The sequence below is a fragment of the Podarcis bocagei genome, assembly GCF_964188305.1.
Source record: "Podarcis bocagei genome assembly, chromosome: 5".
Lineage (NCBI taxonomy): Eukaryota > Metazoa > Chordata > Lepidosauria > Squamata > Lacertidae > Podarcis > Podarcis bocagei.
Window position 1 is genome coordinate 49,360,647 of NC_138129.1, and position 27,962 is coordinate 49,388,608.

Consider the following 27,962-nt stretch of genomic DNA (forward strand, 5'->3'; position numbering starts at 1 on the left):
TACAGAGACTGTCAGACTGCTGTAATGGGATGATTAGCTGCTTGTGCGTAAAATCGTGCTCCCTCAGAGTTCGTGCGACTCCACAAACCTCTGTGTGTGACAGAGCTCCACAAACATGTCTGCTCTTAGTCACTCGTAGAGTCTGACAGTGGCTGTCTGCGGAAGCGTTTCCAGCAAAGAAGCTCCTTAACGGAAACGCGTCTCCTGGACTCACGGCGTGACAGTTTCCGGCGAGGTGTGGGTCTCCCTATGGGAGACTCAGATACCTCCCCGCTGTTCTCGCTGGAAGCGTCTCTGAGCCCTCCCTCCTGCTCGCATTCCCTCAGAGATCCACTCCTCCCCCTGCTGGTTCCTGCCTCAGCTGTTGAGTCTCTTTCTTCCTCCCTGAGACCCTCCACCGCCTGATGCTCCGATGGCAGTTCCCTGACAGCTATATATTTTGTTTGCTCTGCATTTGGGCACCTCTTACGATAACTCAACAAAATTTGGCATCATGGTACCTGAGAGCACATTTTTATCTACGTTTGGATACAATTAGATTCCATTTTGAATCAAGATGGTGAGCTAAATCTTTCAAAACTGCACTCATTTTTTTTTAAAAAAATTATTAGGATTCCCAAGCAGTGCCGGGTACAAGGCTGTAGTACTTAATAAACTGTTTTTTTAAAAAAACACATAAATAACCCTTATAATGAGATTAGTGTTGTATGAACTCTGCTTGTCAAGTTTAAGAAGGCATATTTTATTGCAATTTAAGCTTTTCTCTGCACAAGAAGAAGGTCAAGGTTTTATCCACCACCACTGCAAAATAGAAGTCTTCAGTAGATTATTTTTGTGTAGGTGAGGAGACACTACAGATGTTACCTCTGTGGGGAACATTCCGGCACAGCTTCTGCCTTAAATTAGTAACATGGTTCTGCTCTTGCTATGTTGTTTATATGTGAGAAGCTGAGGTAAATGTTCTCATGTTTTCTCTCTCCCTTCAACTTCACATTCTGTCAACTGGAAGTACTGTTACCGAAAATTGGATGTCAAATGTTAACCATGAATCTTGGCTATTGAATATTCAGTGGATATTTTACTTCAGAAGTCACAGTAGAGTATTTAGGCGGCAATCCTATGCTCACTTCCTTTGGGAGCAAGCCCTGTTGGATTCAATAACTTCTAAGTAAACAAGTATACTAATGTGATGTTAGTGAAGTAACTTCTCTCAAAACTCTAATAACCATTACCTCAGAGAGGTGATATGTTGGTTTATTATTGTTTCTGAAGTGGTGAGGTCCATGTAAAAACCCTTGACACAGAAGGACTGGGCATTAGCACAGCAAGGTGTCTAAGAATGCAGCCACACCAGTTGCTAATAGTGGTATTAAAAAAAAATCCTTCATGATTTTGAGTTAAATAGTTCTTCAGCATTTCCACAGTGAACCATTCCTACTTTTCTGCACCACTCATAAATCAGTACCTTACTCCCTTCTACAAAAACATTGTCATGGTGCTGCCATTTAAGAATTTCAGGAAACTAGTAGCTAGTTCATATGGTGCTTTGTGTCTCTTCAACTGACAATAATATGTCATGGTGTGACTAGGTTCAGAGGTCTCCTCATACTGCATTCAGACACACTGGCGCAACAACTGCACTCCTCCCAGCTGTCTGGATATCATGACTTAAGTACACATCAGTGGGTTGCTGTTTTTAGTTGCAATTTTGTTAAAACTCCCAATAACCATTACCTCAGAGAGGTGTTGTATGTACTGGCAGCTGGATAGAGGACACCACACCAACAACTGGTGCATATGGCAATATTGACTTTAACCTTGCAGTTTTCTGGGAAATCCCCACACACTATTTCAGCATACGCATTTGCATTTTCTGCAACATATTTAGAGAGCAATACACATTCATCACCCTATGGCAAAAATTCCAGATGACTCAACAGAGCTGAGTAGCACCTTTCCTTATTCTCTTTTTTACCACTACATAAACCAGACGGTTTAGTTTCTCCATAGGTATCAGTGAGCCACCTAGTGGTGCTAATTGTGATGCAGCCTAAAATAATTGAGATGGGTGTATTTGACTCTGCCCTATTCATCATTGTTCAGTTGCTGTGTAGTTTCGTCACATTTTCGTTGGTTGCTTGGTTGTGAAATTTAAAACGTGCCCAGAATTATTGGGGTGACAGGAGCAAATTTCTTAACTACAATTATTTTAAAAAATAATTGACTTGAGATAAATGCAAAACAAAGTATTGTTTTCTTTTTTAAAGTCTCTCCCCCCACCCCACTTTTCTCTTCAGTTTAAATCATTATTATTATTTATTGAATTTATATACCGGGTCTCAGGGCAGTTCACAGAATAAAATAAAGATATAAAACCACAAAATACCTAATAAAAATAAAAACAGCAACCCAATACCCCCCCCCAAAAAAAACATTTTAAAGGGCATAGGATGTAAATCGGATCAACCAAAGGCCTGGTTAAAAAGAGTGTTTTTGCCTGGCGCCTAAAGGTGTATAATGAAGGCGCCAGGCAAACTTCCCTGGGGAGAGCATTCCACAGATGGGGAGCCACTTCTAGCCTTGATGGTTATAAGACACCTCACCATGATAATGTGCTTATGGTTTGTTCCCTATTTAAAACAAACAAAAAACACCCAGAAGCCACATAAAAAAGACCCTAAATCTCTTTTCATTTTTACCAACCTTATCATTCTAAAGGCATGATTCATGAGTTTTAAGCATGTGGGATTGGCAGGAGCGGACTGGTTTTGCATATTGGCTGCATGGGGCTTGTCTGTTTATTCTGACACACACCCAGTTACTATCCTGGTGCCTACAAGGCCCTCCTCAACTAAAGGCTGTGTGTCTCATCTACTCCTCCCTGCATTGTTCAGTTCTGAGTGGGCCTGAGTTACTACATCTTTTCGCGCTTTGCAAATATGAGAGTGCTTTGTTTACTTCACGGTTTTGATTCAGGGCCAACTCAACTCACTTGCTTTTGTAAGCATGTTGCATATGCACACATATTGTGTGGTTGGTTCATGTTCTCACCCGCAGATGCCAAGCTGGAGAAGGGGGAAAAATCCGCACCCAATATAAATTAACCAGCTTAACCATTTTGCTTATTTTCCCTTTCCATTAGCATTTTCACCTTGGGATTATTTTAGTAGCAAAGACTCAAAATGTAAATTGAGTGGCAAGAAAGACATTAAGTTCAGGAATATGTTATGGTAGTCACTTATTGCTGAATGGGGGGGGAGAGGAACAAGATTTGCATTAAAATGGCACGTGCTGATTCGTATATATACAGATTCAATTTTAGAAATAATTACCGTAATTTAACTAGAAATGCAGTACATCTCACTACAGTGGGGAAAGACCTGGTGATCTGTGCCCTTTGTTGGCCTACTCTATTGATGGGCAACTTCAAAGCCCCTGCTCTCTCTTATTGTGGGCCTTTAATTTTTTTAAAAAATGTTGGACTTGGCCCAGATAGCTCATCAAATGAAAAAGGTGGACAGTCCCTTAGGAAGGATACTTACTTACGAAGGTGAAGGAATAATAGTCCTGGAGATGTGCATGACCACAGGGAGTCATGCTCAGCCTTCTTTTGGTTTATAAATCAGTGCTGCTCATTTGAATCACCTGAATGTGAGATTGTTTCCAACAGTGCCCCATCCCCACACTTTGTCACCAGTTTACTGTACTTTGCTGCACAATTTTCTTTCCATTGTAGCCTAATATCAGGGCAGAGAAGAGCGGTGGGAATAGTAAGGCTCTCGGTCCCTCTCTGCTCGCAACATACACAGCCCTCATCCTTTTTATTGGACCGTGGTGGTCGGTACTGGTGGAGCAGAAGGCAGAGAGGTGTAGCCAGAGTCCATGACAGGCAGCCCTGTCCCCTGAATGGTTGTATAATAAGGAAGCAGGCTGAGGTTGGTGGGACAGAGTCCCAATCACCCCTATAGACCAGGCTCCACTGCTACTAGATTTTATTAGAAAGTTCATCTGTTATCCACAGTTCTCCTAAGAAATTGCCTTATACCAGGTCAGACTATTTGGCCATCCTAATGCAGTACTGGCTCTCTGGGATCCCCGGCAGAGACCTTTCCCTCACCTGGTACCTTTTAATTATAAGATGCCAGGATTGAACCTTCCACATTCAATGCTTCTGCTCTGCTACAGAGGTCTCTCCACATTCTGGTTACATAGGAGAAGTCCCGCTTCCATTTGAGCATGTTTTGGATCAGTGGTTCAATCAGGGCAGGACTTTGAGGCTGATGTCCAGGGTCCCCAAACGCAGCAGGGCTAGCTTTCCACATTTGGTAGGAAGGGCACGCTACTGTCATCTAAAGATGGAGCCTCCACATAAGTCTAAAATTACTGAACTATGCCACTCTCTCCTGAGTTTACAGGACCTTGGAATTCTTCTCTGTTGCAAAGCTTAGGGCAACAAGATGGTAAAGATTTCAACCTACCTGTCAGGTGAACATAAGAACATGAGCAGAGCCAATTGGATGAGGCCAATGGCCCATCTAGTCCAACACCTTGTTCTCATGGTAGCCATCAGGGCCTGCTTCCTTCTCTCAAAACTGGGGCCCCTTCCTAACAAGAATGGGGCACAAGTTTATCAAAACAAGATACAGGGCACTGTTTATGGGCTACGCTTGCTGTGTAGGCTTTGGACTACCATTTCCCCAAAAGCCCAAAGCCTCCCAACCTACTATCGGAGAACAAGGCAGCACGTCACCAGGCTACTCTCAGCAGGTGTCTGGAAGAGGGTCATTTGGGGGGGGTCATTTCAGGAGAGAGATGTTGCATTGGTTTTCACAACCCATGTCCCCTCATGCAGCTTCACCTGCTGGAGCAGAAGCCAAAGAAGAAACGGCAGGAGGCTACTTCACTGGAGGCCAAGCCAAGAAAGACCAGAGTGAAAAAGCAGGAGGAATCAAGCCCTGCGGAAGAGCCAAGTGCCCCCCGACCAGGTAAGGGACACAACCAATGTTCCAGGAATTGTGGTATATTAGCACAGGAAGCTGCCATATGGTGATCCAGACCACTTGTCCCCGTATCTGGCAGTGACTCTCCAAGGCCTCCCCCAAGAGTCTTTCCCAACCATGCTACCAGTTATGAAACCCTATGCATGCAAAGCCTGTGATCTAATACTGAGCAATGGGCTCTCCCCTTTTCAGGTACCTCCCCACAGGATATCCTACACCCCACAGCCAAACCAGAAGTATGGCAGTGTCATCTCAAGTACTGGTCCACAAACAAGTTTTATGCCGGCCCTACTGCTGTCTCCATCAGCCAGCAACCACACAGGGGCTGGCTCAGGTGACAGCAGTTTGCATGGCTGGGTTGTAAAAGGTGATTTAGGCTTCAACCCTAATGCTAGCTACTGCTCAGAGGGGTTTATGATGGTGCCACATCTACAACCCTGCCATGCATAGTGGCTGGGGCAGAAGCTAATGCTTTTTCCTGCATGTGTTTGTTTTTTCACTATTTGATGCTGGTGAGATGCTGATGCCAGAAGTAAACCCCACTGGGAAACAAAGAAGTTGGGGAGAAGTGCTTTGGAATGGGATGAGCTCAGTTTCCTCCTCCCACTCGCTCCTACAGTACTTTAAATACCCATTTTGCAGGAATTTGGCATGAGCCCACTTATGCCATGCTCCTGGAGCACCTTTCCTCCTTACTTTCTAGGCATGGTCCACATTTTAAAATTCCATGTACAAACACCACTTTTTTCTGCTCTGGAGCTTTCCCTATGAAAACCCACTCTTTAAAACTGAATCGGAGCAAAATCTGTGGAAAGCCCGAATAGCCGTTGGCTCTGGTTCAGCCAGTTTTCACAGAGAAAGCTCCAGAGGAAAAGATAGGGTGCTCGGACACAGAGCTTTAAAATGCAAACCTGTGCCTGGAAAGAACAGGGATAACCCCTCAGCTTGGCCCTTACCCTGATGTTGCAGCCATAGTGCGGTCGCAGTGTCCTAATCTGCTTCATCCAGGAGAGGGCAGAAACACAACAGGCAGGCAGCTCAGCCAGAAGGACATTGCAAACAGCCCCTCACACCACTGGCTCCTGTGAAATCATCCTTTTACCACATGTAGCCAAAGCTTCCTGGTATTCCTTCTCCTCAAATGAGAGCACTGGGCAAACTCTTTCTGTTCTCACACAGGTAAGGTGCTTGCCACTCTCCCAATGGCCCAGCTGTGAGAGTGCTTGTTCCCAAAACACCGGTTCTGTGAGTTACTTGGGGCTCCTTCAGATGACCTGTTTATTGCATCAATCATCCTGATTTGCTTGCACAAAGCTTACATGGAGGTTCGATTACAACTGCTCTTTAATGAGCGTTGATTGGCATTCATCCTGATTTGCTTGCAGCATGTTTTTCTGTCTTCTTTGATAGTTGTTCATTCATTCTGTCACTTTCCAAACTACAACGGGTCTGATGCTGTTTAAAAGTGGGTTTGTTGTGCTAGGGAGACAGGGTGCTTTAAATCCAGTTCCCCAGTATGTGTGTGAATCCCTCCTGCAGAATACTGACAGTCTTGGAGGCACCCTTGCACTTTATAAAATGTGCAGCCTCACAAATCCTAAGACTGGCTCTCAGACAGGCCATTTGCACATCACTACACCCCTCCCCCTCATAGAAACACAGGAAACTACCTTGTACCGAACCAGACCCTTGGTCCATACAGCTCAATATTGTCTACACGGATAGGCAGAGGTTCTATGGGATTTCAGTCAGGGAATCTTTCCTGCAGATGCTGGAAATGAAATCTAGATCCTTCTGAATGTAAAACTGATGCTCTACCACTGAGCTACAGACTCCCTCCCTCCTGTTGTCTGCCATTGTATGCGCACCTCTAGTGCTCTTTTCTCATCCATCCTGACTCCGGTGCCTTTTGTCAGAAGACATCTGACTCTGGTGTCTTCTGTCATAAGCTGCTGTCAAAAAAGTGAGAAAGAAGAAGGAAGAGAAGCCAGAAGAAGAAGGTGAGAAGGACCCACCTGCCAAAAGCACCAAAGAGCCCAGGAAGAAGAAGGAAGCTGCCTCTTCTCATCTCGTTGTGACCAAGGCATCAAAAAAGAAACAAGGTAAGGTGCTCCCCATTCTGTGCTCCAGCCAGTGTTTTGAGCAGCAGCAGCAGAAGATGCTCCATTTCCCTGCCTCTGATTTCCAGCTCTTGAATGTTTTTCTTCAAGAGATTTGAGGGGTGAGTGTGTAGAGGGCAGAGGCTGTTATGCTAAAAGTCTCCCAGAGCAGAAATGCTTGGCAGGGGGTTGGACTCGATGGCCCTTGTGGTCTCTTCCAACTCTATGATTCTATGATTCTATGTCAAAGTTTCAGTTTTTCAGTGTGGCTGCCCATTTGTCATTAAAAGTGTGCACTTCATTTGTTCATCCATTGTTATGGTAAAAAAAAATAATGAATGGGAATTTGTGTGAATGGAAATGAAATGAGCATTCATTCATTCATTCATGGGAGCCCTTTTTCTTAAATTTTTCTGCATCAAAGAAATAGGCTAGGACACTATGTACAGTTCACAGAAAGGTCACAGAGACATCTGTTCTGAAGCAGAAGAGGCAGAGGTGCACTTATTGATAAAATGAATAGTTAATGAAACTTAATTAGTATTAATCCATAAGCAACTTGCCAGTCCTCTTTCCACCACCACCACCTTCCTCCTTGAAACATCTTGGAATCTCCACCTCCTCCTTTGGGTTACTATTACAGGGAGGTAGGTAATAATAATAATAATAATAATAATAATAATAATAATAATAACAACAACAACAACAACAACAACAACAACAACAAATAATTTTATTTATATCCTACAACAACAACAACAACAACAACAACAACAACAACAACAACAACAAATAATAATTTTATTTATATCCTGCCCTCCCCTGCCGAAGCCGGGCTCAGGGCGGCTAACAACAATAACAACAATGATTGTTTATGCAGTGTCAAAGTCCTCAGCTCCAAAACTAAAGGATACATCAAGGTGCAATGCGACTGGGTTCTGTTCATAATATCAATTGATGTGGTTGTTTCCTCTCACTTCCCTTCCTTAACGGCTGTTTGTCCAAATTTCAAACTTCTAGAGGACTCTGATGAAGAAGAAGAAGATGATGATGATGATGAAGAGGAGGAAGATGAGGTAGAAAGCGAAGATCCTCCCAAAAAACCCAAAAGGAAGATCCACAAAGATGTTCCATCTGCTGGGATTAAGGAAAGGAAGCCCAAAAGTAAAGGTCAGTGGCTTTCAGTGGCCATCTTTAAGCCATAGATACTGGTTGAAGAGTCACTTCCTATTCCTTAGGAGCCCCTGGGAACCGTAATTCTGTGAGGAAGACCAGGAATCTGTCTCACAGGAGACATCCAGATGCCTGTGGGGAACCCACAAACAGGATTTGAGCACCAGAGCGCTCTGTCCTCCTTTGGTTTCTAGCAACTGGTATTCAGAAGCATCACTGCCTCCAACTGTGCAGGCAGTGCATAGCCATCATGGCTAGTAGCCATCAGTAGCCCTCTCCTCCATGAATGTGTCTACTTCTCTTTTAAAGCCATCAAGCTTGGTGACCGTCATTGCCTCCCATGGGAGAGAGTTATACACACAGCCGCACATGACTTTTATGTCTTGCAGGAAATATTGTTAAGGAAAGGCATTTGAGGGTGAGCTACAATGGAGACTCATATGTTTTGCAATCACCTCCCCTTCCTCGTCCTATAGCCATCCTTTCCCCCCTTCCCTTGCTTTCTGCTCATCGCCCATATGTTTAGATTGAAGCCAGGCTCCATCAACCACCTCCTACTGCCCCTGAACTATTTCCATTCCAGCTGGTCATTGCAAGAAATACTATTTATCTTAAAATAATTTGTGCCCAAGTTTGCTTTTTTCTTCTTCCCTCCTTGTGCCTTTCTCATTTTGTCTCATGACTTTTAGATTAAAACCCTACAGGCAGGGAGTGTCTTGTCTTAATTGATTGATTCAGCCTTTTTTGGCTCATAGCAGGCACAAGAGCACTAAATGAATAAAAACTCTTACCTTTCTTCAGCAATGTTTCTCCATTTTTGTTGTTTCCATTCTTTGAGTCTCATTGACTTCTGTTGCACTGCATTTTCCAGGCACAGGCCTGCACTTTAAGGCTTTGCATTCAAGAGTAGCTATTGTTATTGTTGTCCCGGCGCTTTCTCCAGGGAAACCTGCATTTCACCACTGAATCAGAGCAAGTGTCCATCTATAGAAAACCCAATTGTCATTTGCCCCGATTCAGCGGTAAAACGTGGGTTTTCCTGGGGAAAGCGCCAAGACAACAAACAAACAAACAACACTGCTCAGACATTCAGCTTTGAAGCTCAAACCTTTGCCTAGAAACCTGGCAGAAAATGAAGCCTGGAGGAGCCCCTGCTGTATCCTCCTCCGCCCCATCTGCCCCAATCCATCTCCCTTGACTGTTCTCTCTTCAGCCACTTTCCAGTCGCTGTCTTCTCCAACCTCTTGATGAATCCCTTTATTAATCATTTCCCCCTTGGACAGGAGACAAAGCTGAAGCTGATGTCAAGACAAGAACTGTCAAGACGCTGAAGAAGGAACCAGTGTCTGTCTTCCAAGTCAGTGGGGACAAAAAGGAGAAAAGAGTTAAAAAGAAAGGTGAAACCCGCCCCCCTGCACTGGGATCTGCTTTGTGGTTCCCCCAGCTCCACCCTCTGCAGGATTCCCTTTAGCTGTTGGTGACCAGACATTTAAAGCAGGATTATACCACTTTAGACAGTCATGGATTCCCACCAGGAATTTTAGGAGCTGTAGTTTGTTAAGGGTGCTGAGAGTTGTTATTTCTCTCAAATAATTTGGGTCTCCCAGGGCAAAACTGCACAGTGGTTTGGGGGCATTGGGGGAGGAGGGAAAGCTACTAGAGAGGACCTTCCCCTAGCACTTCTCTGCTCTAGATGGTACCCTACTGAGGTGGTTTTTCCAGGCTCACCACCACCACAAAGGCTAAAGGGCTCTTGTTATAAGGTGTTTGTGTAACATCAAGTTTGAACTTTCAAGGTTCCAGAGGAAGAATGATAAAAGTCCCACCCACCTTTCTTAGGACTACATAACACTTGCATGCCCTGAGGGGGTGGCAGAAGATCCAAAAGACCAGATCAAAGAGCTTGTATCATCAGAGAGAACTCTCTGTTCTGTATTTTGTAGCATTTGCATTTTAAATTGTAAAGTACCTACTTTGGCAAGAATAAATGAAATGAAATGAAATGAAAAAGGAAGTTTATAAATGGGTCAAGCAAGCATTCTGTGCTATAATCTCCCCCCCTCTAAAAGTTAAGTTTACATGGATGCCATGGTGCCATGCAAAGATAAATGAACTAGGGAAGGAACCAAAATGTTTATTTAGAGCTGCGTAGTGAAAACCAAAACAATTCTGGTAGCCTCTTAAAGAAGGCTTAAAGAAGCTTATGCCAACCTGATGCCCTCCAGATTCTCTGGACTACAACTCCCAGGAGCTCCAGCCAGCATGGACATGGTAGCTGGGGTTGATAGGAGAGACTCTTCCACCCCACATGTGAGTCTAAGTATGTGTTTTTGTTCCTAGTTTGAGGCATGAGAAGTCTCCAAAACTTTGAGTGAGAAAGCATCCAAGCTTCATTATTTAGAATGAAGATGTGGAATTGTTCTATTGCCAATGCTTATATTTTGCAAATACGATGTTAAGAAACACTCTTCTGCTAATCAGCACTTCCTGAGGGTTTGGGGGGAAACCCATAGGTGGGCAGGGGTCAGCAAACTTTTTTTGGAGGGGGCTGGTTCCCCAGTCCCCCAGACCTTGTGGCAGGCCACATTGTGTGCCTGTGGCAGAGAGGACTACTCTCTCCTCCTCCTGTCTCCCCTCGCCTTGCCTACTTATGGTGCTGCCAACGCAAGAGCGAGCTGGCTCCGGAGAGGTGCTGCGCTGCGCTCTGCTAATTGTGGCTCCTGTGCCTGCCCTTGCTTTCAGGCCGCTCGCCCCTCCACCGCTGCCAGCCTCTGCCACTTGCAAGGACAGGCACTGGAGCCGCGGTTGGCAGGGCGCAGTGCAGCGCCTCTCTGGAGCCAGCCAGCCCTTTTGGAGAGGCGCTGTGCTGCGCTCTGCCAACCACGGCTCTTGTGCCTGCCCTTGTGTGTGGCAGAGGCTGGTGGCAGCAGTGGCGGGACGAGCAGCCCAAAAGGGCTGGCTGGCTCCAGAGAGGCACTGCCCAAAATGGTGCTCAGCCAGCTCAGCCCAGCCCCCTTCCTCCTCTACGCAGGGTGGGGAGAAGGGTGGGGAGAAGCCAGGAGGAGGGAGGGAGGAGGCACAGCAGTGTGTGAGAAGGGGAGGGAGAAATGGTGACCCCCAAAAATGGCGGCACTGAAAAAAAAATTAATGAACAAAATCTACACGATCCATGGACCGTCCGTGGACTGGATCTTGAGGGCAATTGGGCCAGATCCAGCCCGTGGACCATGGTTTGCTGACCCGTGCATTAGGATATAGCCAGGTATCATTACCAAAAATAAAATACAGCCTGATTCCTTTCTACAATTTAACAACCTTGCTCTTCACAACACTAGATCTGAAAGATAGTGAGACAGAAGGTGATTCTGATTCTAGCACCAAGCCAACAAAAACTGAAAAAAAGAAGAGCACAGCTTCCATGTTTCAGGCTGGGGCAGAAGGCGCCAAGGAGAAGAAAACTAAAAAGAAAGGTAGGTGCAGCATCAGCCCCTTGCAAACAGTGAGCAGGGTAAGGAGATGGAGCAAGAAGGTGCATTCGGTTAAGACTGAAACACAGTCATTGCAGCTGGTCCAGCAACTTTAGCTAATGCAGATTGCTGCCCCCCCCCCACTGTTGACATGCTCAGATAATACTACTACTACTACTACTGATAATAATAATAATAATAATAATAATAATAATAATAATAATAATAGTTACTGCTACTGTAGCCTGACCTTGGTTGATGCAATTGTGTTCATTAATTTGTTACACCCCCAGAAATAAGCAGAGTTGTCTTACAGTTATCTTGTATCCATTACTGGTTCGTGTTCTAAAAGGAAATTTTATGATCGTTTAGGGGACTTCATAAAATGTATGGACCCCCACCCCCCATTTCACAGATTGAATACAGAAAAGTCCAAGTCATCAGGATGCTAGACTAGAGAACAGGATGCTGGACTAGATGGGTCTCCAACCTGCTCCACCAGGACTCTGACAAAGGCCAGTCTGCAGACTCACTGGGTGGCCACTAAGCAGAGTGTTCTTTTTTTCCCCTGCAGCTCTTCCCAAAGCCACTGAAAATGAAAGTGAGGATGAGCCCACAGAAGCAGTAGCTCAAAAGAACACCAACAAAAAAGGAAAAACAAAGAAATCCAAGAAGGTAGATAGCTGGGAATGCACCTAGAGGGCATGAGAGGGATTCAAAATCCCCTTTGAAAGAAGGTGCTTTGTGAAAGTCAGAGCAGTTTCTTTAGCGAAGTCATTTCTCATGGGGGAGGGACTACAAATCTTTACCAAAAGCAGGAATGAAGCTATGGTGTATTATTAACAGTGCTAGCCACCTCTGTGCATTGAAACAAAGGCACTGTACAGGCACACTGTTCACTTCCCCAGCTTGTCTTCCTCCGTTTTCTTTATATAGGACCAGCTTCCAGAATAGACAATTAAATTACAGCTGGGGAAGCAAATTTCCAGCCCAGGTTGCAGCCCTGTTCACCTTTGCTGCCGTCTGGCTTTTCTCTACGACATTCCTGATCTGAGAAGCCAACCATGGATTCCCTGATGGGGAGGGCATGTGATTTCAGAGAGTGCAGCAGTCTCAGTTCACACAGAGACCAGCCACTGTTGCCCCTGACACCTCCTTCCCAGTGCAATCTGGCCCTTTGTCCCAGGATGCTCTGCTCAGAGAATCCAGGGGTCGCACTTGAGGTTTTTAAGCAAGTGGAATTTAGGTAGCAGAAGATCTACTGCAACAGACAGGGCAGGGAAATTAGCCAACCAAGCAACCAGGATAGACATGGTTGGGGATGAAGCCATATATGTGACGATGATGATGATGAAGAAGAAACACAAAAACAGCAGGTGACTAGTGGAGGTCATGCTGGAAAGCCTGGGGCAGAACAATGTCCTTGAAACAAACCTCCCTTCTCTTTCTTGGTGCTGGACTGTAGAAGGAAGAGAGACCGCCTTCCCCAGTCATTGAAGTGGACAATCTGGAGGAATTTGTGCTGCAGCCAGCTCCGCAAGGAGTGACCATAAAGTGTCGGGTCACTCGAGACAAGAAGGGGATGGACCGGGGCCTCTATCCTACATACTACCTTCATTTGGATAATGACAAAAAGGTGAGTTGCTCAGTGGGAGTGTTGCCTTTTGTGCGGAAACAGAGATGGCCCTGCAGCAAAGCCACTTATAAGGATTGGCAAAAAGGGCTGATAATATATCCCACTTGGTAGAGATCCTTTGTCAACTTCTTTTCCAAGGGCCAAACAGGTTGCATGCATTAATTGCAAAACACGCGCGTGCTCTCTTTCGTTATGTATGTTGAAGCTGCAGGGGAAGCCTGAGTGGCCTCAGAACCATAGGGAAAGGAGAAAGGAAATTCAACACACACTCTCCCAGTACAGTGGTACCTCGGGTTAAGTACTTAATTCGTTCGGGAGGTCCATTCTTAACCTGAAACTGTTCTTAACCTGAAGCACCACTTTAGCGAATGGGGCCTCCCGCTGCCGCCGCACGATTTGTGTTCTCATCCTGAAGCAAAGTTCTTAACCCGAGGTAATATTTCTGGGTTAGCAGAGTCTGTAACCTGAAGCGTATGTAACCTGAGGTACCACTGTACAGTCTCAAGGCTGCTCAAGTTTTCCCTTGCTTGGAGAGGCACACACAGCGATCTCTTCTCACAAGTGCAGCTATACATAGGGGAAGAAATGGATCAAACCACTCTTGAGATAAAAAGCTTTAAGCCGATTTCCATTCCTATCTACAGAATGCACACAACTCTGGAAACGGGAGCCTCTGCCCAATTTGTCTCTGGCAAACCAATATGCGCTCACTGCTGCTGTGGCTCTTTGGCGTCTCTTCTTTCTCTAATTGTGAAACGGAGCTATTTCACAATTTTAAAGACTCTTAACAAGAGGAAACCAGTAATTAAACCCCCTCCACCCCTTGTGCATGGAACAGAAACTGCCTAATGAAGGGGGTAATTTATCACTAATGCTGAAGCAACTAGAGATGGAAGCGGCAATAAGGATGCTTCTAACTAAAGTCTCAGGAGATGTTTGCCAAATGGGACTTACTTTTAAGAAAACTTCATAGGAGGGTCATGGGGATGGGCGTTGCGAGATAACACAGTCCTGTACTAAGTACCCTGTGGCACAACCACCTTAATTCATTTCCCATCTGTGGAAAAGTAATGCCTCAACAGCCCTAAAGGCATGTAGCGTGGAAGCTACCTGAGGACTTAGAATAAAATAATAATAATTGTGGAGCTTGGGATTTTTGTATGCATTACAGACAGAAACTGCAGCCGCCATTACTTCCACCTGTCTCTTGCAGGTCTTCCTACTTGCTGGTCGCAAGCGCAAAAAGAGCAAGACCTCTAACTACCTGATTTCCATGGATCCCACTGACTTGTCTCGGGATGGAGAGAACTTCATTGGAAAGCTGAGGTTAGGCTTGACATCAAGATATGGTTCAGACATAACAGGACACTCTGCAGGGAGCAATGCCATCACACAACATAGGGTTCCCTTTAAATACAGGAAGGCTGATAAAAACAAGCTAGCTTTTGGGTCTGGGAAAGATTCATTTCTGATTGGTTCCCAATTTCTGCCTAGTTGGGGCACATTTACACAGAAGGGAGCCAATGAGATAGCCTTTTATTTATGGCCCTCCAGATGTTTCCAGACTACAACTCCCATCATCCCTGAGCATTGGCCATGCTAGCTGGGGCTGATGGGAGTTGGAGTCCAACAACATAAAAAAGGGTCTCAAATTCCCCATCTCTGCGATAGATGGCTTGCTTTATGCATTCTGTTGCTGCAAGGTGCCACAAACTGGGATTTCCTTGCTTGGAATTACGGTACTCCAAAAGCAACTCTAATTACTAAGGAGGGAACTCTCCACACTACAATATTTTGTTGCAGGTCCCACTGGTTATTACTATTATTGTGTATAGGTAAAGGTAAAGGGACCCCTGACCATTAGGTCCAGTCCTGACCGACTCTGGGGTTGCGGCGCTCATCTCGCTTTACTGGTCAAGGGAGCTGGCGTACAGCTTCCGGGTCATGTGGCCAGCATGACTAAGCCGCTTCTGGCGAACTAGAGCAGCGTACGGAAACGCCGTTTACCTTCCCACTGGAGTGCTACCTATTTATCTACTTGCACTTTTGACGGACTTTTGAACTGCTAGGTTGGCAGGAGCAGGGACCAAGCAACGGGAGCTCACCCCATCGCAGGGATTTGAACCGCCGACCTTCTGATCAGCAAGTCCTAGGCTCTATGGTTTAACCCACAGCACCACCCGTGTCCCTCATTATTTTGTATACAGCACCATAAATGTGCATGGCAGTTTACAGTGTTGCATGGTTAAAGTCACACATTTTCAGTGCTACTTTAGCTTATTTGGGCAGCCCATATTGACCTCCCAAGTAGCAGGATTGCAAACAAGCTTATATGTGAGGGGAGGGGGAGGGGAGTCTTTGCATATTTACATTGCAGATGGGGCTCACAGGTAAATCAAAAATGTCCAGAATACAGGAAGCTGCTTTATGCAGAGTCAGACCATTGTTCCATCTAGATTAAGTGATCAAGCAGTCTTTGCCAGCCCTGCCTGGAGATGCTGGGGACTGAACCTGGGATCTTTGGCATGCAAAACCTGAGCTTGCCACCAAGTTACAGCCTCTCCCTTAAAGTGTGGCCTCTCTTTCCCCTGGTGTGGAGATTTGTCAATAATTACACCCCTAGCCCAGCAAGCCAGACGCACCCTGTTATCAGATCTGGTATCAAGATTGTCCCTCGGGGCAGGGCAGAAGTGGTTTAGCCGGTTCTTATCCAGAGGAGAGGCATGTCGCAATTTAATAGGCCTGGGCATTTGGAAATACTGAAGATGCCCTGATTGAGTGACCTTTCCATTCCCTCCTTATCCCATCCCACTCCCATATTCCCTCCCTCTCTTACACACATACACATATAGACTATACCCACACTGATGCACAGTATACCTAGTTAACTCAATGTTACAGTGTTTATTTTAACAGAAAAGGGGTAATTGTGCAAAGGGGCTCCTTGATTCTGAAACCCTCCTCTGCTTTGCCTGATTGCTGTTGTGGTTTTTTGTTTTGCTTTTAGATCCAATTTGATGGGCACTCGGTTTTCGGTGTTTGATAATGGCGTGAATCCTGACAGAGCAAATTCGGATTGGTCAAATGTGCGCCAGGAGCTTGCAGCTGTTGTTTATGTAAGGAACCACATTGTGCCACTCCATCTTTTCTAGCCATAATCTCCTGGGCAGCTGCTTGCAGTGGCTAGAACAGGAGTCAGCAACCTTTTTCAGCCGTGGGCCGGTCCACCATCCCTCAGACCATGTGGTTGGCCGGACTATATTTTGAAAAAAAAAATGAACGAATTCCTATGCCCCACAAATAACCCAGAGATGCATTTAAAATAAAAGGACACATTTTACTCATGTAAAAATACACTGATTCCCAGACCGTCTGCGGGCCGGATTGAGAAGGCGATTGGGCTGCATCTGGCCCCTGGGCCTTAGGTTGCCTAGCCCTGGGCTAGAATATGCTTGTAGGTATCTTTCCCAAGGGAGGCTTGAGAACTCTTTGTCTGCTGTAAAAACTGTTCCCGAGTAGAACAGAGTCTTAATGCCAACCAGTTAGTGTCACCCAATGCAGGTAAAATCTGCAGGATCTACATTGCATGGAGTGGCTGGGGATAATTCAAGGCTGGGGGTGGAGTTATGCTTGTCATACCTTGATGCCTTTTCAAATCTAACCCAGATGTTTCCAAGGCATGTGTTACATTAGCCAAGTCCCTGTCCAATCCGCTTACTTTTTAAACCACCCGCCATATTTCAGTCCAGCCAAGGGTGGTCCCTTATCTTCTGGGAACCAAAAAGGTATCTACATCCACAGACAGGTAAAGCAAATGCTGCAGCTGGCACAAGCTTCACCCGACTCCATTTTTGCAGACATGGATGCTCCAGGGCTTCTCTCAAGGCACATGCCTTTATAAGAATGGTAGTTGGTTAGGAGTTGCTTGGAATTATAACTCTGATAGGGTTAAACTGCACTACCCAGAATTCTTAGAGGGGAAATAATAAGCAATAGTGTTTACCTAACAGAACAATCATGTTTGCCATCTCCAGATGCAAGCACCTTCATATCATCAATATCTCCTCCATTCTCTAGGCTAGGGAGAGGCAGAAGATAGATCCTGGCCCTGAAAACAAATTATTGAGCTGAGCAGCATGTGCTCAGAGGCACCCTGTTCTTTAATTTTAAATGTACCGTATTTCTTCTCTCCTGAGTCACTATTTTGCATCTGACTGCTTGGTGGACCTTGGGTCTTTATTATTATTTAAGTACTTTTTATTAGTTTTTTTTTCCAGATATACAAATAGTTCTCAGCTAGAGTGTATTGTCAAACAGCCATTCTTCTCCATACACAAAATAAACTGTGAAGCATATAATAAAAACATTATTTAAACAAACAACACAAAACCTTGGGGGGGTTATTTGAGAGAGAAAAGGTAGATCCCACATGCTGACATTTGATCATCACTGGCAAATACTCTTGCCAGGCTAAGAAGGCAGAGAAAGGAAGGTTTTTTAAAAAATAAATAAATCAGTGGTATCTAACTCCTTTTCATGTTATAGCAATGTTGTTTTTGTTTTATATGTTGGGAGGATGCAACACTACCATGGCAAAGCTGTAGCACAAGCTTGAGACTGACAGGATAGCTGCTTTAAGCTGTTACGAATCAGATAGTTTGGGGAAATATAAACAAATTAATCATGTTTTGAGGATACATGACTGTGATTAAGTTATAAGCATTCTGGGGTTTCTGTTTCAGGAGACAAATGTATTAGGGTTCAAGGGACCTCGAAAAATGACAGTGATTATCCCTGGAATGAATTCAGACAATGAGAGGGTGCCAATACGACCCCGAAATGTAAGTTACCAATATGATAAGCATCTACGACACAATCCTAGAGGCAATCTGGGGAAAGGGAGATGGGAGATTTTGATGCCTGGATGCCAGCATTGTAGTCTCCAGCCAGCCTGGCACCACCAATGGAACATTAAAAAGGGCCCCCAGGGCCAGAGGGGGCAGGGACCGCCATTCAAAAAATATGAACAACTAAAAGTAGGAGGGGCAGAAGACCTTGGAAGGATTGGCAGGTGTCTCTCAGTGCTGTGTACACACTTGGGGTAGAATAACCTAACAAGTCCCCTCAGTGCAAATCGTGTAAGGTCTTCCGCTGTCACAAAGGGGGCTTTCCCCCTCTGTCCTCTCCCTGCAGGCCCTCCCCCCAATTGGCTCGGAGGCATCGGAAGAATCCTCAGAACAGGAGAAGGAAAAAGGGGTCATTCCGTCTAGCAAGCTGTTATCCTTGTCCTATGGGATGTTCACCATAGCATGACACCCTTAATATACTGGAACCATAGTATCTTATTATGATAGGATGTTACTAGTGCTATCCAATCACTGTTTTGCTATTTTACGTTACAAGTTGGAATTGCAAGTGATTTTCCACATTCAGAGTCCTGAACCTTTGTTTTGGCCACACTGGTGGCCTTGAGGAAGCTGCGATAAGTGGGTCCATTTGCAACTCAGCCCACATTCAGTATAACTGTTGCAGTGGGTGCCATTTATGGCCCTGGTTTTATTTTATTTCTTAATCAGTCCTCTCATTCCCACAAAAAAAAATAATGAAAGTGAGGTATAGCACTATAATATTATACATGGTCCCTTATCTCTGGGAACCAGAAAGGTATATCCATAGACAGATAAACCAAATGCTGCAGCTGGCACTGAAGCGTGTATGGAAATGATTTAATTTTGTGCTTTTCTCACACTTCTTGCCAGGATAATGATGGACTTCTCATCAGATGGCAGAACAGGATAATGGACAACTTAATCGAACTGCATAACAAAGCCCCAGTGTGGAATGACGAGACCCAGTCTTATGTGCTCAACTTCCATGGCAGAGTTACTCATGCCTCTGTCAAGAACTTCCAGATTGTCCACAGCAATGACGGTAAGTCCTATGGAATTCTCTTGGCCCATAAGAGTGAAGGCAGACCTCAAAGAATCATAGAGGGTCATCTAGTCCCCTGAAATGCAGGAATCTTTTACCCAACGTGGGGCTTGAGCCCACAACCCTGAGATTCTCATGCTCTACCGACTGAGCAATCCTACATTGTGCTAACTTAGGAGGTCAACCAGGATTGGCTCTGGAATTATTGCTACTCTAGGCAATAAAGTGTGTGGAGCAAGGTAGTCCTTATATTATACTCTCCAAACAGCTTGTAATCCGAAAAGAGATGGGGCAGAAAGGAAAGGTATAATGACAGCGTCATTATATTACCTATGTTGGGGTTTGCTTTTCTCTCACGTTTATGTTTTGCTAATAAATTGCTTGGGATGCTGGTTCATTATTAACAATAGTTATAGAACCAATCAGATTTGGAGACAAGGCATGCAGAAAGCTGGATAAGCAGATGCTTTTGACTCAGATGCTAGTTGAGTGTCAAAGCAGACTTGAAATTGTGTCTGCTGTACGAGGGCTGTGTGGTCACACAATGGCATCAAAAGGACTGTTTGCCACACATAATAGCATGCTCAGGTGACCGCTTCATGCCTGAACCACACATCTATCTGTGGCATAGTAGCCACTTGAAACTGCAACTGCATGAAACCAACACTCAGGAGGAGGTTCAGATGAGAGAGTTTTATGGTGGCACGTTGACAATCTCTGTGATTGCATGGGAAGCTCTTTCCCATGAATGACTTGCCACATGGAGTTGCCTCTGTGCAATTGGTTGTGTTTTCCCCCCAAATGCCAGCCATATCACAGAGTACATGTGTGGACCAGGACTGACCTAAAAAGAAAAGGCAGCAGAGTTTGGAAATAAGTTGTCTGAGTTGTTGTGTAATTTAGGCCAGAGGAAACCAGAATGTCCACTTTCCAGATACAAGGATACCTGACCTATCTGCTGTGAGAAGAACCTTCCTGAAGCCTGTTCTCTGTAATCACAATTTGGGAATGTGTTGAGTTTTACAACCAGACCTGAACGAGCCACCAAACTCTCTAAGGAGTTTGCCTAAATGTAGATAGGAAGGGAGGCATGCACAAATCATCCACGAGAGGGAGCATGACAGTCGGAAGACAGGAATAATAAGGGTTTGGGTTCCTTGCTAAGCCCCTTGGATCTGCTGAATGACTTGGAGCCAAGTTTTCGTCTGGTTTTGTCTCTGTGTTGTTTGAGGTTGGAATTCTTCCTGGGTATGCTTCAAAGTTTTGAATGTTAATTTATGAGACACTCGTAAACTCTGATGATGTACACAAGGTGTTCCTGATTACTCAAAATAGTCATCCAGTTTCTGATGGAGCTAATCCAAAATGGCCAATAACGGGTACCACTTGGGCACTAATTGCCCAATTGATATGTAGCCTCCAACTCAAAAGAACTGTTCTGGCATTTCCCATTGGTCATGAAATACCTTGGGGTACAAGATGCCAAGGACTGCATTGATTTCACTCAAGAGGCATGTGCAAATAGTGTTAGACTTATTTATGTAATAAATATCTAAAGGGTGTTTTTCTAATCACAGTGCTGATATTTTGAGTTAGCATATTCTACAGGCAGAACAAGGGATTCCAGGATCCCTTATGCCTTTGATGATGATTTGGGTCACTCACACAGCTCATAATGTAAGTTTTCCTATGCCTCTATGAACACCCTCCAAGGATAACAGCAAATACACAATCATTGATCCAAGGGTGACTAAGCTAAGAGCCCCTGATCTTGCCAAGGGATGCCAACTAGTTTTCAAGCTCCGATTCATCCTTGAACGTACTAATCAGAAGTGCAATTCATTTAAAAAGGTAAAGGGTAAAGGGATACCTGACCGTTAGGTCCAGTCGTGGCCGACTCTGGGGTTGCGGCGCTCATCTCGCTTTATTGGCCGAAGGAGCTAGGGGTTGCTAAATGAGATAATATGGGATGCATTTACTAAATAAGAACAAAATTAAGACTGGGGTGGACTTTGATAATCTCTGGTAATATGGTGCCTTGAGCAAGACCACAAACGGATCTTAATAATAATAATAATAATAATAATAATAATAATAATAATAATAATTTTATTATTTGTACCCTGCGCACCTGACTGGGTTGCCCAAGCCACTTTGGGAGGCTTCTCAGTTTTGTGCCCCCTCGGCTGGGTGGTGACAAGGTCAAATTGGAAGAAATGTTATTCATGAAATGAGCAGTTGTGTGAAGGGCTTTTAAAAAGTAAGTAGCAGGACTGAGGTATCTAATTCTGATCAGGACCCTGGCAGAGGGTGGTAGGCACTGGGGCTTAGCCTTGATTGGGACCACACTAGGCTAAAGCCTCCCTACCACCAGGGTCAACATCTAGAGCCCACCCTCCTAGCGTTCCTATTCCATTCTTAAAAGCTATTCCCACAACTGCTACTTGTGTCTCACTTAATTTGGCCCACATTACATCCTCCTAAAGAGAGCGTACAGGTGGACCACGTTAGAAACCATAGCCCAAGCTTTGTGATCAATGAGCTCAAAAGTCTCTCCAGTATGTATCCAACATGCTGAAATCAGCTGCAAACTTGAAAGTTTATGCAAGCAGGATCCATAGTCTTTAAAAATCTGATTGGGTGTGCACATTGCTGTGTGACTATAAGAATCTGGGCCTAAGCCTTTTGGGGAGGGGGTGCGTGCATGTGTGTGCTTTGATCTTGTGCTAGTTGATGCTCAAAGAAGCAACTCTTGATACAAAAAGAGGACAAAACGTTGACACTTCCATCCCCCTTGCGAGTGCTGGGGCTGTGAGCACCCTGCAGAATTCACATGAGAGCAACAAACATAGGCAGCCAAGCAATTTCGCTGAGTGTATGACTTGTCTGCTTGTCACCTGTCCAGCCCAATCAGGGGATGTTACTGTCTCGGGTGTAGGATTACAGGACAGAAAGAACCTGCTCAGGGCCCCAGTTATTTTTACAGATTTCTTGCTGCTCTCACTGGTAACAAAGGGAGTCGTGACCGAAGCAGTGAGTCAGAGAGACCTCTAGAATGCCACAAATGTCTTGGTTAGGAATTCTGGTGAGGGGGCAGGTCTCTAGGGGGGAGGCAGCACATATTGGGTCTTGTGCTCTGTCCACCCAGCTGGAAAAAAGAAATGTACTTACTTGGTAGCTCTGTTGAAGAAGAAGCAGGCATTCATTGCCCAGCAGGTGGCCAGTCAACTCCTGAACTCTGCTGTTCTCTTCCCTGTCCCATCCTGTTCTTTTCTCCTTAGCATTTGAATAGGAGGGTCCGGAATAAAAAGGTTTTGTTCAGCTCCATGTGAGCCACACTCCCTTAGCACTGGAAATAGAGATATAAGCCATATGGTAGAAAACCTGTTCTCTTCAGGCATTCTCTGGGAAATCACCTTTGGTGATGACATCTTAGGAACATCCAACTTCCTTTCAAATGTCTGGAGGCAGCTATGCCAAGATAATAACATCAAAAGGTTCTGGTCAAGATAGAAATGCTGCAAGGTTGTTTTTTTTGGGGGGGGAGCATGAAAGTTTGGCAGCTCTGGAAATGGGTCTTTCTCCAGAACCCCATTCTTCTCATGACAGTGGGCCAGTGGTGAAGAGTCTTTTTCAACTGGAAGGCACAGAGGACCAGAAGTTGTCATTACTCATTTTGGGGTGAGGGTTATGGCATTGTAGCAGAGCCTATTTTTGGTCCATCTGCTGAACTGATGGGTGTGTTCACCTCTTTTCCTACAGTGGACTACATCGTCTTGCAGTTTGGCCGCGTAGCTGATGATACTTTCACCCTGGACTACAACTACCCACTGTGTGCTGTGCAAGCTTTTGCCATCGCCCTATCCAGCTTCGATGGGAAGCTGGCTTGCGAGTAGCACATCATGGCCAGGTTGTCCTGAGTCTGGGCCAGAGAGGCGGAATCAAAACAAAGCCCCTTCTATCTGGACTGTCTGCTGCGGACAAGAATTTGTCTGATGATATAAAGCAAATGAGATAGTGTGAACAGGAAGAACAGCTTAACTGGTATTGCTGAATGTTTCCAACATGCAACTGGGTGAAGAAGAAGAAGAAGAATTTGCAGAATCAATAAGCACGAACACATATTCACAGGGTAGGTCTAGTTGGCAACACCATATGCACACACATGTCCTTGGCATTTGCCTTGTAAAAGGAACAGTGCTCAAGCCCCAGCAAAACAGCTGCTTTACGCTGCAGTGTTCTGGAAGGTCCATAACTCTAGGACGCTACAAAACAAAACAGAGGAAAAATAGTCTCTGTTAAGTTACTTACTGCCAAGGGATTTGGAACCAGCTAATGGTCTTAGGCTATCAAATAGTCACTTCCTGTGTTTATATATACTTAACAGTCAATACTAGCCATTGTTTGGTTCTTTGAATCCCAGGAGAATTTGACTTCTTTAGATTATTGGTGGTGTGGTGGGTTCTCTTTGATAATTTATAATTTACATGTGGAAGTTTTACATGGATGCTGGGGTTTCTTTCCTCTCCACTGATAACCATCAATAAAAGAGTAAGTGGTGGGACAAGCTCCAATTTCTTGACATTTTAAAAATCATGGTCTGCCTAGCTACTAATCTAAATTAGTTAGATGTAAATGTATAAGTTGCTTTTGGGGTATTTATTCGATTTGTATTTATATAATTTGTAACTCTGGCGTCTAACAGCTTACTTTCAGTACTGCTGTGGGATTGTTGGGTGAGCTGGGCGACCTCTCAAAACCAGTGGCGACCAGTGCCCATTGAGACTAGTGAGATGGAATGCAGGTAGCCAAAACAGTAGGTAGAGCCTAGCCAATGACAGGCAGAGCCAGCTAATTCTAGTATAGTCCCCATCCTTCTTCCTGCTAAGCAGGGGTGCCATCTATGTGAAGCCATGGGACCTGAGCCCCTCTCTCCCAATTTTTAGTGAAGGGGCTGGGCCCACCAAAGTTCTGTGCAGAAGACAGAATCAGGATTCAAGGTGACCTTGGTGAACTGGGCCCAAACAAACAAAATGAATTTCAATAGGGACAAATGTAAGATTCTATATTTGTCAGCTGCACAAATATAAGATGGGGGACACCTGGCTTGCCAGCAGTACATATGAAAAGGATCTAGCTTAACATGCTTAACATGAGTCAGTAGTGTGATGCAGCAACAGCAGCAAAACAACAACTGCTAAAGCTATTCTAGGTGAATCAACAGAAGTCTAGTGTACTGCTCAAGATAAATAATTGTCCTGCTCTATTCTGCCTTTGTCAGACCATACCTAGAGTACTGTGTTCAGTTCTGGGCACCACAATTTAAGAAGGATATTGACAAGCTGAAATGTGTGCAGAGGAGGGCAACCAAGATGATCAAGGGTCTGAAAACCAAGCCTTATGAAGAACAGTTGAGGGAGTTCAGTATGTTTAGCTTGGAAAAGAAGAGACTGAGAGGAGTCACATAAATGGCTGTCACATAAAAGACAGAGCAAGCTTGTTTTATCCTGCTCTGGAGGATAGGACCCAAACCAATGGATTCAAGTTACAAGACAGGAGATTCCAACTAAACATCAGGAAGCACTTTCTGGCGGTAAGAGCTGTTTGGCAGTGGAACGGACCCCCTCAGAAGGTGGGGGACTTCCCTTCATTGGAGGTATTTAAGCAGAGGTTGGATGGCCATCTGTCATGCATGCTTTAGTTGAGATCCCTGCCCTGTAGGGGGTTGGACTAGATGAACCTTGGGGTCTCCTCCAATACTACAATTCTATTATTGATTCTACCAGAGGACAAAGCCACACTCCTTGTATGCTAAAGATAATTCTGCTGGTAATAAAAAAAGGCAATTACTGCATTTTACAGTGCACCAAAAACAAAGCACAGATTCGTCCTCTAAAAGCTTACAGTCCAACTTACGATGGGAAGCCAAGAGTAACAAGGGAATAATGATAATAAATGCTGTTAAACATACTTTTTTTAAAAAATATATATAATATTTATTAATAATTTCAAAATTACAGAAAAGAAAGAAAAGAAATTAAAAACAACACTACAATACATAGGAAAAAACAAGGGAAAAAAACAAGACATAAAAACCAATGCAACAATACAGCAAAAAGATAAAAAAGAAGGAAAAAAAGATACAAATCCCATATTACATATCTTTAACTTCCATTTGCTTGTTTCATTGACCTCCTCACACCTCCCTTTTTGTATTCTAGTTTGATTATTTCAGCAAATTCTTTCCATCTTTCTCAATTTTTACTAAATAATGTATCTTGACAATTTAACCTATTAATTAACTCAACAAATCCTTTCCATCCTTTCCCCATATTCTGTTATTCAAATTACCTTGTTATTTAACCTTATCTTACCAAAAAATACTTTAGAGCTTAACGCTTAATACTCAATTATACATAACTCCTGATATCTTTTCTACTAGAGTCATATAGTTTCATTCCAACATTTTCTCTAATGTTCATTAATTTTAGGCTAATTCCCTAGAAAAAAAAATTTCTTTATAAATTTTCTTCCAATCTTTATCCAACGTCTCTTCTTCCTGGTCTCGGGTCGTGTCAGTCCTTACTGTCCATTCCATCTAGTCCATCAACCTGGTAATCTAATGTCCGAGGCCCTTAAGTCTCTTCCATGTCCCTTCTGCAGATCTTCTTCTTCTTGTTTATACTTGCACTTTTCCTTGTCTTTGTTGGTCTCTTTCTTAGTTTCTTTCCTTTCTCGTTGGGGAGTAGGTCTCTGGGGGATTCCAACCCAAAATTATCTTCATCTCCCTTCATCCAACCAGAGTCCCACTCCCCACAATCATCAATGTAGTCCAAAAAATATTTGAAAACATATTCCGAGGTCTCTCCAAAGTTAAGAACCTCCTCAGCTCCAGACTCCCCCTGGCCGACTCCAACTTCAATCTTCAAAGACAGCGGCTTATACTCCTGTAGGGCCTCGGGTCTCTCCATTTGTATTATTTGAGGTGCAACCGCAACCTCCTCCATTATCTTCTGCACTTGCCCAATCAGTACAGGTTCCTGAGTTGGTCCCTGAATAGTTTCTGTATCAATATTCCCTGTTTGTCCACAGTTATTAACCACAACAGTTATTAACCACAATCCATTTTCTCATTCATCAAATCCATCTTCTCATGCATCTGTTCCAGCAAGGCACTTGTCTTGCATAAAGCAAGCACCAAAACCTCCTCCCAGCTCATATTTAGTCAAGGTCAAAAAGGACTGGTCCCACGATCTTAATCTGACAGCTATAGAGTCCTCAAGTAGACGCAGCAACAATTTAGCAAGCTCCCGCTAGAGGAGACAATTTCTATTTGTATCCATTTTTTTTAAGGCAAGTCCAACAAAGGAAAATTACTTTCATTTTTCAGATATTTTGTTTCTTTAGAATGCAGAAGGCAACATTGGAATCAATTTATTTCTCTTTTTTAGCTATCTGTCAAAGTATTCCATTCACAGTCAATGAACCTCTCCAAGAATTTCTGTCTCTGACACCCCGTTCCCAGGTTAGAGACGGTGGAAACTTATCTTTCTTCACTCCCTCTCCTGCAGGCATTAAACAAAGTCCCCTCCCTTTTCTCCTGCTTCCAAGGGGGTTTCAGTAATTATAAATGAAGGAAATTTAAACTTTTTAAACGACTTTCCAGACTTTAGCTTACAAGGTTTTTGCTTCAGTCTATGTACAAAAAGCGGAAGGCGGACTTCCTGTTTTGAACCTTCCCGCTTCGGTGCCAAATTAAGATATTTCTTGATCCAATTTTCTGTTTCTACTCACGGGTACTTGTTTTAAATCCAATTGTCCACAGGAAAAAGTCAGCGCTGTCCGGCAATGGCTGTGCGGCTTCACTCCGTGAAAGTAGCAATCAGTTTGCAGCACCGCGCCGCTCACCCCACTTCACTCCGGAGCCCCAAAATGGGGTTCCCGGTGCGTGGGGGCGCTCCTGGTACCCTGCCGAACCCCACGTTCCCAGGCTTCCTCCGCCTGGGATTTCTAGCAGGTCCCCACCTTCGCCGTGGCGGGAAGACCCAGTTTCCACGGAGCCAGTTCCTCCGGTCGGAGGAACTCCGCCATTCGCCGATGGCGCTAACCCGGAAGTCCGCTGTTAAACATACTTAGGCTTCTTTTTAGTTAAGACAAAAGTTGATTCCAGGAGACCATTTTAAAAAACATTTCCCCTGATTTGTTTGCAGAGAGATTAGGCCGTGTTGACTATTTAATTAGCATTTATTCTCATTTGTGTCTGGGAAGGTTAGATGACACTGCATCAAAACAAGTGTTATCTATACTCCCCAATGCTTTCCCCCATCACTTTCTTTAGAGAAAAATATCTGATCTTTTGAGGAAATGGGTTTATTGCACAAGGCCTCCCAATCAACTATAATTGTGCAGCTTGAATTTGCCTGGATCCCATCTGAAAACAGCAATAGTCTGGGAACTTTACTGGTGCACAAACTGGTGTGCAGAGTAGAAGCTGGGGTGTGCAAGTGGGAAACCATCCCCAAATACCTTTCTAGACCTTGCAAAATAATTTCTCCATCCTCATCACTCAGGAGTAATGTGCACAAAGGAATTTTTACTAGGGAGGAGAGCACTAACTTCCCAATGTTGTCCCCATATAAATGTTATAAATAAATGG

The 27,962-nt window shown here is 44.4% G+C and overlaps 1 protein-coding gene across 1 annotated transcript in view; it reads left to right on the plus strand.

Moving 5' to 3' along the window:
• The window catches only part of TULP1 (TUB like protein 1), a 43,043-nt gene extending 18,904 nt beyond the window's left edge, over positions 1-24,139 (plus strand). The window contains exons 4-15 of the mRNA XM_081194593.1: positions 4,853-4,985; positions 6,950-7,102; positions 8,120-8,269; positions 9,556-9,669; positions 11,608-11,742; positions 12,314-12,414; positions 13,205-13,375; positions 14,589-14,701; positions 16,383-16,491; positions 18,118-18,216; positions 19,135-19,306; positions 23,069-24,139. Of these exons, the coding sequence (XP_081050719.1) occupies positions 4,853-4,985; positions 6,950-7,102; positions 8,120-8,269; positions 9,556-9,669; positions 11,608-11,742; positions 12,314-12,414; positions 13,205-13,375; positions 14,589-14,701; positions 16,383-16,491; positions 18,118-18,216; positions 19,135-19,306; positions 23,069-23,202 (1,584 nt within the window). The 3' untranslated portion in view covers positions 23,203-24,139. The remainder of the gene's footprint in view (positions 1-4,852; positions 4,986-6,949; positions 7,103-8,119; positions 8,270-9,555; positions 9,670-11,607; positions 11,743-12,313; positions 12,415-13,204; positions 13,376-14,588; positions 14,702-16,382; positions 16,492-18,117; positions 18,217-19,134; positions 19,307-23,068) is intronic.
• Positions 24,140-27,962: the final 3,823 nt, after the last annotated feature.